The sequence below is a fragment of the Grammomys surdaster genome, unplaced genomic scaffold (assembly GCF_004785775.1).
Source record: "Grammomys surdaster isolate TR1022 unplaced genomic scaffold, NIH_TR_1.0 243, whole genome shotgun sequence".
In the NCBI taxonomy this organism is placed as follows: domain Eukaryota; kingdom Metazoa; phylum Chordata; class Mammalia; order Rodentia; family Muridae; genus Grammomys; species Grammomys surdaster.
Window position 1 is genome coordinate 4,331,578 of NW_021604688.1, and position 14,721 is coordinate 4,346,298.

Below are 14,721 nucleotides of genomic sequence, written 5' to 3' on the forward strand. Positions count from 1 at the left end.
GGCCTAGATAGCAGCTGTCTTATAACTCACTAACAGCACCAAGTCTGTGTTCTAAGGGGACACACTCGTGTGATTACTTTCTCTACTTCCATGTTTGTTTTATTTTAATTTTTATAATTTATATAATTTAATTTTATAACCTAACTATTCAGAAGATATTTAATCTTTGTTGTAATACATTCTGGTATGTTTTCTATGCAGAAAAGTTCCTTGGTCTTTGTGCTCAAAGAATATAAATCTTTTTTCTTAAAAAAAAAAAATGCTTAATGTTTTGTAAGCTAGTAGATTGAAGTTGTGGACTCCCTTACCTCGGTTTTGCTTGGGTTTTTTTTTTTTTAATAAAACATCACATTTAGTGTCCTTTTACTTGCTTGGTTCTCTGTGTGCTTTTCCTACCACAAACTCATTCTTCCTGTGTCTGCTTGTTTCTGTCCACCTCTCTCAATTCTTCTTTCCCTCTACCCTGTTTTAGGATACATTACAGCCTGAACGTGGCAGACAGGCTAGCTGATGAACATGTTCTCATTGGGTTGTATGTCAACATGCTCCGGAACAACCCACCATGGTTAGTGCATCATGGGTAGACTTAACTGCTAGCCTATACCTACAGAGGGGAACAGCCTGGGTTACTGAACAGCAGTCTTAGCCAGGAGCTAAGGTGATGGAAGCCAAAGGAACTTTTCTCCTAGGTCAGTTAACCAAATCTTTTTTAACATTGTCCTTGATGCTTCACAGCACTGTATCACAGAGTTCTCATCCTTGCTTTGTCTTGGCTAAAGTGAAAACTGGTATAACAACTGTTACCATCTAGTAATCATGGGTATATACAGTCTGAATGTATGTATATTCAGTTTGGGCTACCGTTGAACAAACATATTTATCAAACCAATTCTTTACCAACAATTTAATTTTACTTAAAATCTCCAATTGTCTCTGAACTGAGAACCCATGGTTTTCGTGATGTTATAAATCTTAAGGGAGGCTTTGGGTTCAGATCTCATTAATGTGGTTTACACCGTCAGCATAGCAGCTCCTTGCTTCTTCTTTATTGCAAAACATCTGTTTTAGTGCCTCTTCTTATCACTGTCGTCAAATACCTGGCCAAAATAATAATTTATTTTGGCTCATGGTTTCAGAGAATGTAGTCCATACTTATGTAGGTCTGTGTCTCTGGATCAATTGTGAAGCAGAATTTCAGTGTGGCAAAAGCATGCGGTCAAGAGTCGTTCCATGGGAGGTATCATGTAGATGAATGGGAATACAAAAAAGGATCAGGGTAGGATAAACATTCTGTGGACCTTCTCCAAGTTGTCTACTCCCTCCAACTAGGCACCATCTCCTGCCTTTCATCACTTGCCAAGAATGACATTTTATGGATCCATCAAAGGATTAATCTGTTATTTCAAAGTATCTAGAATTTAGTTGTCTCTGGAAATATCATAAGAACATCCAAGTGTTCTCTGATCCCCTGAATATTTCTTAATGCAGTCAAGCTGATAGCCAAAATTACTCGGGGAACTCAATGGGAAGGACCCCTCCTTCCCATTGTTAAGAGTGAGGAGGGGTGGGAATAGACAGTAGAGATTGAATGTGGCCACAACTCGCAATATCGTATACCGTCTGAATTCTTTTTATTAATTTTTAAAAGTAATCCTCATAGCATCCCTCAATCACATAGCAGACACACATCTGTGCTGTTGCTCTCGCCACTCTGTTGCTGGACTCTGTTTCTAGAACATTCTCCTTTCATGATTGTTTGCAAACTTCATCCCTATTGCTGTTTCTGATACCTTACATGGTTTTTACAGGATTGATACATGGGAGAATGTTATAATTGATGAATTTGTGATCCATTATTTGTCTTAATAAATATAAAAATAAACACATTAATTTGTATTTTTAATGTGCAACTGTCATACTGGCTTAGTCAAAACTTCAATCTTGCTCAAATTTCCTGAGCTTCCAAATTCAGCAGTGTCCAATTTCTCCTGACCTCAGCCTCTCAAAGCTACTTATTACTTTAATCTTATTTACAATAAATGTACTCTCCCAATGTTACACAGTGTTTAAAGATTGAAGCTTAGTATTGAATTACTTATTTAAAAAATCTTATCAGTCATCTTAAAATACAGTCAGTATGGAACCAATAAGAAGTCAGAGGTGATCTCACCCTGTCCTCTCCTCAATAGCTCTAAGCATGCCTGGAGCACTTCCACACTTGACTTTGTCCTTTTCTTTATAAAGATTGCAACAGAGAAATCTCCAATGAGAAAACCTCAGGGCTTGTTGCTTCTCATCATTTTTCCTACTTCAGTCATTAGTCGTATTGACTTGATGATCACTTTAAACCATAAAGCTGCCCCACAACACACCTGACATCTGCTTGACAAGAGCCAGGAAGGGTTTTCACCAGAAAACACAGTGGACCTCAAACTGATGGATGCAGTGGACTCAGAACCACCGCCTCCATATTACTTTTGGTTTACTTTTGTCCTTGCAGATGAAATGTCAACATTTTCAGATTTCTCATACCTTCCTCCCTTTTCTTTGTGTGTAGTCAGAAGTTCTTGTCTCATACCTGTCATGATACTAGACACGTGTGTTATCATGAATTATCACCAGTGTAGCTAGAAGCCATTACCAATACATTTATGGTGAAATGTAATGATGATGTAATAACAATAATAATGATGTAATAATAACAAGTAACTAATACTCACCTCATGCTAACTTCTCTATTTAAAAAACAAAATGCTATGTGCATGACTTCTGATCCTCAGAGCAAGTCCACAGAGTGAATACGCTCATTCCCATCTATAATAACACCATTTAGGGAGTTTATCTGAACTCCCACCCCTAGTTACACAGCTGCTAGCTAAATAGTGAATGAAGAGTTTAAAGATTGTCTATCCCAGTTCATAACCACTATGCTTCATTGCTTCTTGTTAAACCTCTGCCAAGATATGTCCTATAGACAGCAGCCATGAATAACACCTCCATCTGGCTGGCAGCCTCCACATGGCAACTTACCAAATCTCTATTTCTTACTATACTATTTTTATTTCCTTTTAAGAAATATTTTTGAGCATATAGTCAAAAAGCATAGTAGCTGCTAACACGTTACCCTTTACGAATTATTACCATGATTTTTATTTTTATTTAATTTTAATTTTAAGATTTAAAATAGCAAGAATTCTTTCTTTGATCTCTTTTATGGACAAAATAGCCAGAATAATAATAAGTCTTAAATTTATAAAATGTTTCAAAAAATTATAATCTGTTTGCAGTATTAAACCAGTCAACTTGCTTCTTTAGAAGGCTAAATATTCTTATTTCCATTTTGCTAATAAGAAAATGTGGGCAAGATGTAGGGAGTGACCCAAGGTTGAACACTGGAGAGGGCTTTCATGTAGAAGTGCATTCTTTTCTCACTCTTTGTGAGATCTGAGATACTTTATAGTAATTACTTAACATGGTGAGAAACTGGCTCATTTCTAAAAACTCTGCTTCCAAGTTAAAGAAACACAGTGCTGGTAGTTCTAATATAAGCTAAGCCAAGCAAGTGAATGGCAGCTTGATGGAGATGTGGGATCGTTTCTGAATGGTTTTTCACACTATGAGGTTTGTAAGGCCCTTCTCCAATGAAGGAGGAGGGAGTTTCCCAAAGAAGCACACTGAGATCTTGGACTTGCTTCCCCCTCTGAAGCTTACAGCCTACCCATGCTCACAAGTGATTTGTAGGAAATATCTCTGGCAGGTAGAACAAAATGTTGAAAACAAATCTAGATTATATCTATACTCACACTGTTTCAACGATCCAGTATGGTTCTGAAAACTCCATAAGGGAGAAAGGGGAACTAGCTAAAGGCTATTGACTATAATTTAATATCACAATCAGTTGCTGTCTCTTGATTAGATTCTTGACCTCCTATAACTAGGTTAAAACTGGTCTGTTCTTGTCCTCGAGTATAGAAAATTGTATATCATATTACTAGTAGATTTATTGCTAAGTGGATTGGTAATACAACTTATTTAGAACTGTCTCCCAGTGCTGGTGATGTTGCTCAGTTGGTAGGATGCTTACCTAATGTGCATGCATCCCCACGTTTGATCTCCAGCACCACATAAACTAGACATAGAGTCATAAGCTTGTACTCCTAACACTGCCAGAAGTGGAGGCAGAGGGATCAGAGGTTCAAGTTCATACTTAACCAATCAGTGACTCTGAGGCCACTGACTACATGAGACCTTGTCTCAAGAAAAATAAAACAATAAAATAAGGTCATAAGGTGCCACAGTACCTTATATTGTGGGAACCTCTTCTTAAAGGGCACCAGTCATGTTGAATTAGCACCTACGGCTTATGATTTTATATAACTTTATCCATTTAAAGGCCATCTCTACAAAGATAGTCATAGTCTAAAGTTAGTGGGGTACTGGGGTCATGATAAATTCAGAAAAAGATGCAACTCACTCCATGACATACTTTGGCCCTGAATTCACTTACCCTGTATGCCTGTGTTTTTAATGTGTAGGCTAAAGCTTGACTGAATGCATAACTCTTATTTTAACTTATCAGGTGGTAAAGTGAAGGGCTTCATAGAGGAGGAGTCTGAAGGCTTTCTTACGAGATGCCACTGTAACAAGTTTTGTTGAAACTTTCACAAACAAGTTGTGAAACTTTTCACAACAAGTATTGTTGTGATTTAGTGATAGTATTTCTCGATACTTTTTCCTTACAAACCACTCATACAAAAGTCTTGATGATAAACTTTAACACCTATCTCTTTCCCTCACCACATTTGAGTCACACAAAAACACCAGGCCCTAGGATTACATCATCCTTTTCAACCTCAACTCTCTTATGCTCACTGTCTTCCAATTTCTTGGACACTATTATCTATCCATAACATTTTATTCTCAGTCACCTATAAGATATAGAATATACTCTGATAAAATAAAAAATACAACCTTCCAGGCTGCTGAGATAGTTCATCAGGTAACAGTACTTGCCACCAGGCTCCATGGCCTGAGTTTGATCCCAGGAACATGCATGGTAGAAGGAGAGAACTGACTTCCACAAATAGTCTTGTTATTTCCACATGTGTGCTGTGCCTTGTATGAAAACAAACACACAGAGACACATGTACACATACATGCATACACATAAACACATACACAAATACACATGCACACACAGAGACACACAAGTATACACATACACACATGTACACACACATATGCATGCACACACACACAGAGATACACACATTTTTTTTAATCTTCCTCTTAGGAGTTAACAAATAATACCTTCTTAAGTGAGCTTCTCATAAGCTCTGCGGCTTTCAACCTATGGGTTGCTACCCCTTTAGGGGTTTAACAACCCTTTTACAGAGGTTGCCTAAGGCCATCATAAAAACACAGATATCTACATGACAATTCATAGAAGTAGGAAAATTATAGTTATAAAGTAGCAAGGATTATGGGTCAGCACAGCATGAGGAACTGTGTTGAAGGGTCACAGAATCAGGAAGGTTGAGAGCCACTGCATTAGCTACTTAGTGTTAATAGAATAATGCATCAGACTTGATAACCTTAAAATTAATCTGTAGTGTTTTTATCCAAACAAATAAAAAAGCAAAGCCTATTCAAAGAGAACATGGAAATGTTTCCATTGTTTTATGAATTACATCATCGTTTTCCCTGATTGCCCACCCTAGAAGTCAAATAAGGCTCACCCATCCCCAAAAGAATCAAATAAACTGAACAGACTTTCAAAGATTTCAAAGTTCCCAGAAATCTTTGCAAACCTCAATTTACTAAGCCCTCCCTGACTGAGTATCATCTGAAATCCCAAGAATGCCATTTGAAATCCCTTGTAAAGGACACTGGCCATGCCTTTAAGGAAAAACTCAAAGGTCTTTTAATATAACATCCCTTCATTCCAAAAGCAGCCAATGGAGCAACAGTTACCTTTAGCACATCATTAGAGGTTTCTGATTGTCAAGTCCTCAAATGAACAGCTAGCACTAGAGATAGTGCTGGGCTTGGTATTTATTTTAATGATTTACTGGCTATTGGTCATTTATTTTCAACTGTATATAGCTGAGGTCTTGAAATAATGGAATTTATCAGAGGAATGTCCCATTCACCTGTGTGTAATTTGAACACCCTGAAAGGCTCATGCAGGCTCATAAATCATTTGTATGCAAAGCTGAGTAATGTATCACCGCAGTGTGCATTCATGCCAACGCTGGAGGAAGAAAGGCATGGGGTGTGAGTTATCACTTATAAGACAGCAAGTCAAAGGCTTGCTTTGCCAGGAGGCATTTTATATAACCTTCATACTTTATTTGCTTGCAGGTCATTCATAATTAAAAATACTTTTACCATGAAGTTTTTTTTTGTTTGTTTGTTTTTCGAGACAGGGTTTCTCTGTGTAGCCCTGGCTGTCCTGGAACTCACTCTGTATACCAGGCCAGCCTCGAACTCAGAAATCCGCCTGCCTCTGCCTCCCAAGTGCTGGGATTAAAGGCGTGCGCCACCACCGCCCGGCCCCTACCATGAAGTTTTTTATCAAGGTTTTTTTTATTATGTATTTATCAAAGCACTCACAAGTGTTCATGACAAAGTCACTTTCAAGCACTAAGATGGATGGTGGTCTTGAGCCCTGAGCACTGGGTATTTTAACCTGCGGAAACTATGTGGGATTAGGCAGTTATTCTCTAATATACCAAACAGAAATGATAGACATGTTCAAATCAAACTAAGTGATCCCCTAATAGGTTGGGCATTTGTCTAAAGCAAAGGCAATGTAACTTTCCCTTCCTCCTGAGGTTATAATAAGAAATGTGGTCATTTCAAGCCCTGCATAATGCAGACATTACTTTATAAAGATATGCATCTACTGTCAAGCATCAACTTTACAGAAATAATTCTGCCTTATTCTGTTTAAACTATTAGAGTCGACTTCGAGATTGATATTAAATATAATGTATGTTCTGCATTCTAGAGTTTTCTTATCTCAGGAAAATGTCTGAAAATATCCAACAGTTATGTTAATATCAGTTAAATATTCACAAAATGTACATTTTATATGGTCCTTATTTCTTGTATATAGAGGTCTTCTTTAAATTTTTAGATCTTCTAGATCTTTCTGCTAAGGTGTCTTCAAAGACTAGGAATATAATCTTCTGAAACTTCGTCAGAAATTTAGATTCTGAGGTTACCCCCTCAAACCTCAGCCAGTCCCACCAGTGCCATTAGAGTTCAGGAACAAAAGTTTCACACCCTGAGTAGCATGTTTAGACTTTAAAGTTTGAGATGGACTGCTCTGGATGGTTCGAACAGTGCCTGAGTTTGTAAAGAGACAAAAATCATTGATGTGACTCACAAAGTTTGTAGTAGCTAATACTTTTTATCACATGGTGTGTTCCAGGCAGTAGATTGGACATTTATTGCATCTGCTACGTCAGTTGTACAATCAGAAGGAAAAGACTCATCTGTGGATAGAGATGGATTGGTAAATTGGGGAATTCAGGAATGTCTGTTTACTGTAGTACACAGGAAAAGGTCTTAGTCTATAACGACACTGTGCAATAATAAAACTGGCAGGGTTAGCAGGTATAAGGGATGTAGGTAAAACAGATGTGATGGTAGGGTTAGCAGGTGTCAGGGATGTAGGTAGAAACAGATGTGATGGTAGGGTTAGCAGGTGTCAGGGATATAGATAGAAACAGATGTGATGGTAGGGTTAGCAGGTGTCAGGGATGTAGATAGAAACAGATGTGATGGTAGGGTTAGCAGGTATAAGGGATGTAGGTAGAAACAGATGTGATGGTAGGGTTAGCAGGTGTCAGGGATATAGATAGAAACAGATGTGATGGTAGGGTTAGCAGGTGTCAGGGATGTAGGTAAAACAGATGTGATGGTAGGGTTAGCAGGTGTCAGGGATGTAGATAGAAACAGATGTGATGGTAGGGTTAGCAGGTGTCAGGGATGTAGGTAGAAACAGATGTGATGGTAGGGCTAGCATGTGTCAGGGATGTAGATAGAAACAGATGTGATGGTAGGGTTAGCAGGTGTCAGGGATGTAGGTAGAAACAGATGTGGTGGTAGTGTTAGCAGGTGTCAGGGATGTAGGTAGAAACAGATGTGATGGTATGGTTAGCAGGTGTCAGGGATGTAGGTAGAAACAGATGTGATGGCAGGGCTAGCATGTGTCAGGGATGTAGATAGAAACAGATGTGATGGTAGGGTTAGCAGGTGTCAGGGATGTAGGTAGAAACAGATGTAAAAGCCATGTAGCATGTTCCAGATGCCCTGGCAAAATTTTTACAATGACAAACTCAACTAAACAAGGATGTGCTCCTGGCTTAGTAAACATGAAGTGATCTGTTTGTCTTCTCATTTTAAAATAAAGTTTAAGAGACCATTTTGCATATTACCTTTATATGTAAATGTACATGTAAAATAATTGTATATTACTTTATGGATCTGAGTCTTCACAATGGAAAACTACTGGTGGTACTGGCATAGGAGTGTGTGTTCTCATGAGCATTCATGAGTATTTTTATTGGTTAATTATTATTTATTTATTTTATGTACATGAGTGTTTTACCTGCATGTATGTTTCTGTACCACGTGTGCATCTGTTTCCAGAGGCCAGAAGAGGGTGTCAAATCCCCTGGGACTGGATTTGGTTATGGATACCATGTGGGTACTGAAAATTGAGTACCATTGAGTGTCACCTCCTGAGAGTAGCCAGTGCTCTTAAGAGCTGAACACTCTCTATGCCCCTCACTACTTTTATTTTAAGAATAAAAGTGGAAGGGCCAGTGGAAAATGACATAAATATACTTTGGAATGATAGCCAGATTCTAAGCCTGAATCTGCCCTTATACACATCATAATAATAAATAAAAACAAATCAAGATTAATCTGTTAACATGATTAGTGTTATTGTTATATCTCATTGAACTTTCCTTAGCGTCACCCAAAGTGAAGTCTTTTGGGAAGAGTTTCAGAAGATGAAATTTTCTGAAATATTTGAGGGACCATACTACTCATACTTGCACTGGTTTTCAGGAATTCAGCCAGCCTTATTCTAGTGTTAGCATTTTCCATAAATTGATAGGAGCCACTGTATATTTTCTATCAATGCCATTGGGAGCCACCACTTTATCCTCTGTGTTTGAAAGCAAATAGAAACCGTGGATTGCCTGGGAAGTGGTATCATTCACAGCCATGTAATCCATCTCTTGCATACTACCCTAGAGACTAGCAAATTAAAGCAACAAACATCATCTCACAGTTTGATGAAAGAATCTGGGCTTGGCTTAGCAAGATGTTTTTGACTCAAGGATGTTTGTGGGGTGATGGTCCAGCTGTCCTCTCTTGCTCCGGGATCAATAATCGTCTCAACCAGTAGGGATTCATTCTCTTGGTTCCTGGTGGGTTTGGACCCTCATCATACTGGCAGATTTATGACATGGAATCCAGATTCCCCCAGGACAAGTATCATAATAGAACATGCAAGAAATAGAACACCCAAAATGAAAGCCATGGTCTTGTAAAGCCATATGTTTGAAATGATATTCCTTTCCTTCACCATATTCTGTTATTAAATGTAAGTCAGTAAATGCAGATTATAGGAAAGAGAACATATGTAAAGATGTGAGTGCCAGCAGGCAGGAGTCATTGGATCAACAATTATACAGCCAGGTCTTTGCTATTCCTGCCTACTTCTGTATTTTCTAATGTCACTTTTTGACATGCATTATTTATGAAATGAAATAAGAACATTAAAAGCAATTAAATTAAATTAAAGAGAAAAATATTTTTGTATCTTAAACATCATAAAAGTCATGTTACTTCTCATCAGAGCTTTCTTAACAAGGTTATTGAACTGGCTGAGCAAGGACTTGTTATTGACCTTCCCAGCCACATATCAGATCATGTCATGAACCCAAGTTGAAGATCATTATTAATCTGAGAGACATTTGGAGAGCTTGAAAATATTTGGCATTGAAAAACCCAAAGTCCTTAATGGTGATAGGAAAATGTCAGTCTCTCTCAGTGACCTGACAGTACCCTGTTTGCCTTTTTTCTGTAGTATGCTTGAGAGTTCAAACCGGCTTGATGAAGAACACAGGCTGATCGCCAGGTACGCCGCACGACTGGCAGCAGAATCCTCCTCATCCGTAAGTAGAATGAAGGAATGCACTTGTTGGCCTCCAGGATCCTTTAACTTCAAATGACCCTAGTCCATGGTTATCATTATGCCTGGTGCTAATGATCTAGAAAATTGGTGCTTTTTTTATTGCTTGTGTCTTTGGTGCTATAATTATAGTATCTTGGTAATGAACTCCCAGGTTTAAAAATATGGTGGACAGGGCTGGAGAGATGACTCAGCAGTTAAGAGCACTGACTGTTCTTCCAGAGGTCCTGAGTTCAATTCCCAGCAACCACATGGTGGTTCACAGCCATCTGTAATGGGGTCTGGTGCCCTCTCCTGGTGTGTATGAAGAGAGCAATGGTGGTGTGCTCATATGCATAAAATAAATAAATAAATCTTTAAAAAAAATGTGATACTCCCAACTGAAGCCCCACATACCTCCCTTTACCCAATCCCATTTCCGTATCGGAGAACCTGAGAAAGGGGTGTTTGGTTTCCATTATGTAGGAATATTTGAGATCTGTAGAATGGTTTGCTCTTAAAAGGAATAGCAATTTTATTTTCTGTTCTTGCCCACCCTCCCATGACATAGTTTCTTTTTTCTTGTCTGCATTTCCCATGATTCCCATCTCAAACATGAGTTCACATTCTGATTATTAAATAATGTCAACTACATGTTTTACAGCAGCCCACACAGCAGAGGAGTGCCCCTGACATCTCCTTCACCATCGATGCAAACAAACAGCAAAGGCAGCTGATCGCAGAGCTGGAGAACAAGAACAGGTAGGGCTTGGGGACATGTACCACAAGTCTGTCATTTCCGTAAATGCCTGTTTAAGGGATGATTCCTCATTCTATAAAGATGGCCTCTGGAGCTTCATTATAAGTGTGTGTGTGTGTGTGTGTGTGTGTGTGTGTGTGTGTGTGTGTGTGTGAGAATGTGGCCCTATGTATGTGTGTATGCCTGTTGGAAGCATATTTACTTCAGAAACATCAATATGATAAATGTCATCCCTCTGGACAACTCTTATTTCCCTTTTTTCTGTTTTTCTTTTTAAACAAGTTGTGGTCAGAGTCATCTTCCTGGGAACATGGAAGAATGTGTTTCTGTTGCCCGGGAATGAGTAAAAAACTCACAAAGAAGTCCTTCTATACAGCTGAAGAATCATTCAGGGCAGAATGACCATAAGTCCATTGTTCAATGCAAATATCTCTATGTTGACAGGTCCCATCTATGCTCAACACAGTTTAATCCCACTGATTCTGACTCTGTGGTATCTCCCCAAAGCTACCCACTTCATTTCTGCCATCAGCTCCCAACCAACCTGTCATTTTTTTAGACATAAATCATATCATGTTTTTCCAAGACAAAACCCTCTTGATTTTCCATGACATCTTGATTTAAACCCTCTCCTGTCCTGTCACCATGGCATGAAAGATGCTAGCTCCCTGGAGTCCTGATCAACAACACTCCCTAACATTGCTTCCTACGTGTGTGTGTACGTGTGTGTGTGTGTGTGTGTGTGTGTGTGTGTGTGTGTGTCTTGGAGCACACTCATGTGGGTGATCTCAATGTCTAAAGTAATCCTATTTATGCCTCTACTCCTTAGTTTAACTCCACCATCTCTGAATGAAATGGAAGTTCTCTAAGAACAGAGGTCATGTCAAAAGCCTGGACAGGCCCAGGATTAGGCCTACAATTATAGGTGCTGAGTAAACACCAGAAATGTTTGAATGAGAAAATAATAAGAACCTGTGGCAGAGCTCGAACTACATTCTGAGAAAGCTCATCATGGGAAAAACTTACACATTCTATATTCCTTGGAACAACATAAAATGTCTTAATACTTCATCCCATTCTTAATACTAATGTCATATTTGATGCTGTAGTGATAAAGGAGAGAACTGGTCATTATTTCATGTCTAAAGAGCTAAGCCTAAAAATTTTTGGATAAATAATCAAAACATTATTTAAGATACTACAGATAAAAATTAAGAGGCTTAACATATTTCATGTACATAAACACTCTTCTGACTAAATTGTCCCAGGACCTGGCTATCATCATCGGGAAACTGCAAGTCAGAGGGGACATAGCACATAATAGCTATGGCATCATGACTTTGAAACTACTCCACACCCACCAAGGAGATCTCCCTTCTAGGGAGGGATCTCTCTAACCTACCATGTGATAGGAAGCAAGAATCAAGGAGGAAGAAAGAAGAGACACTATAGTGAGCAAGAGGGAGGAGCTTCGGAAGTCAGAATTTGTTCAAGAGAGTTACCAGTTTATGAACTGCTATTCTGGTTCGTGTAACACTTGTTACAGATAATCAATGTGTAGAAAATCAATGTGTAGAATTAACAAATGTACTTCTTTCAAATGAGCGAAGACATTTAAAAACCCATGCAGGAGTGATGTGTGGGTAATAATGGAGAATAGCAGATGCAGGGAACGCAGTGGGTGGCTGAGTGGGGGCAGGAGGTGTGAAGAAAGAGAGCAAGCCAGTCAGCTGAGGGTTCTAAGCCAACAGTGAAAAAGAGCCTCTTGGACCCGCAGGTCCCCAGGGTGGATGTGGATGCTGCCAGGAACAGGAAATAGGAAACAGGGGTTGGGAGTCTGTGTTCAGTATTGTGTTGAAGTTTTACATCAGTTTGAACAGCAGAAAGTAAGTGGAAAGAAAGAAAAAGTGCTTTCTTTAAAATTCTTGATAAAATTCCAACGTGTCAGTCCCTTTAGAAATCTTGGCAAATACTAAAATTGGAATTCTGGAGAGCTTATTTTCTGTTCAGTAACAAAGTAAGCTTATAATAGGTGATGTGAAAGGTTATTCAAAATGAACCAGCCTGGAATTAATAAATGTCAATATACCCACGAGAGTCACTTATAAAATCAATTTCAAAGCTAAGAAGAAAGGAGAGGAAGGTGAGGACACAGTTATCGTAACTGGAATTGGGAGGCCTATGGCAGATTAAACAGTGGTCAAGTGGAAGCCACCCTCCAGAGAAGAATTTTGCTACACAGTCCTTTCATTCATTCTGAGTTTTTACCAGACACACATCCCTTCTCCCTCCCTTAGTTCCTCTCCTAAGGCACAATGTGGCTACCAACCAGGAAGGAGCCATTGTCTGAGAGAGAGGTCAGAAGTCATGACTGATAACAGCCAACCAAGCTTCTGGATGACAACAGCCAGAAGACTGGCCTTTGCTTTGAGATGTTGTTTATAGAACAAGTGTACTGCCCTTCCTCCATTACATCCTAAATAATCCTTAAAGTGGGCACAGTGACTGCTACTATATTTCATACAATTAACATTAAAAAGTAATGTATCCTGTTCCCTCTTTCCCCATGGCAGCATTCTTTGCATTATCACTGTAGTCCAGGTTGAGGGGGTTGGGTCAACATGTAGAAGGTGAGGGGTTAGTTGGACATGTCAAGATAGTGAAACTTGGCCATGAAAGACAAAAGAAAGAATTACAGGTAAAAATACAAGTTATCTTTGAGAAAGGTGGTGATTTCCCAAAGTAAATCCAAGGGGCTGAGGTGAAGGGTAAAATTAGAAATATCAATATCAAAAAGTCCATATGGCCAAAAAGAGTGAAATTTATGTTGTAGTGAAGAGCTGTTGTGGGCATGTGGTAAAATGTCTTTATGTTTCTAATACAGTAACCAACTAGTTAAACATACAGAGAGCATCTTCACAGGGCTTGTTAGATGCTGGTGAGAAGCAATATGTCCGTGATGAATATAAGTCCATATGAATAAGTTCATGGTGAATAGATGGTGCCAGAAACAGCATAAAATAACCAGTGCAGATGCGTAGACAAAACAGTAATTATTAGTAGAATTTTCTAGAAATTCCAACAGGGAAGTTCTGTCCTCCTCTTTACTTTCCAGAGTGGACTGCAGACTTCCCAGTGATGATCTTAATACATCCAGGCTTCACTAAAGGAGCCCTTCTCTTTTACTCTCTTGCTTCTTCCTCATATTTGTCTGATACAAAAAGGAAAATGGGAAGTTAAGAGTGAGACTGACAAGTACAATGTCCAGATCAACGGGGTCTGTGCAGCATCAGAAGGATGTGTCAGACTTGGCCTGAGTCCCACACATGTCAAGCTCCCTGCTGTGCCCTTTACAGACAGAGGGGAACAAAGTCTGTACCTACTGGCCCATAAATATTTCCTCTAGGCGGCTCCACTCACCTGCCCTTTCACCCCTCCAGAACATTTCTGTTTGTGGACCAATCCTCTGCCTCCCCAGTTAAATCTGCCTTCATCTGGGGCTTGTCCTGGTTTTACAATCAGCAGGAAGTGCTGAGAATGTTTTAATTACATAGGCTGTGCTATGACACCATTTTACTGCTTGTTTCTGGATGGTTTTGTATTGTACACCCTTAAGCACATGCTTGTAGATCTGGGGAAGGAGGCAGGAAAGGAACAGGAGGGGAGTGGAGGGAAGGGGACAGGACAGGAGCCACGGGAGGAAAGAAAAAGGGAGGGGAGAGAAGGAAAAGATAAGAGAGAAGAGAAAGAGGAAGAGAGGGGA

The 14,721-nt window shown here is 39.2% G+C and overlaps 1 protein-coding gene across 10 annotated transcripts in view; it reads left to right on the forward strand.

The window, feature by feature from the left end:
- The window catches only part of Dtna (dystrobrevin alpha), a 339,379-nt gene that overhangs the window by 289,313 nt on the left and 35,345 nt on the right, over positions 1 to 14,721 (forward strand). For 8 of the 10 annotated variants that reach the window (XM_028774821.1, XM_028774825.1, XM_028774827.1 and 5 more), the window contains 2 exons: positions 10,115 to 10,202; positions 10,863 to 10,960. In XM_028774821.1, the coding sequence (XP_028630654.1) occupies positions 10,115 to 10,202; positions 10,863 to 10,960 (186 nt within the window). Of the gene's footprint in view, positions 1 to 472; positions 566 to 10,114; positions 10,203 to 10,862; positions 10,961 to 14,721 lie in introns of all 10 variants that reach the window. The other 2 variants (XM_028774818.1, XM_028774828.1) reach the window with 1 other exon arrangement.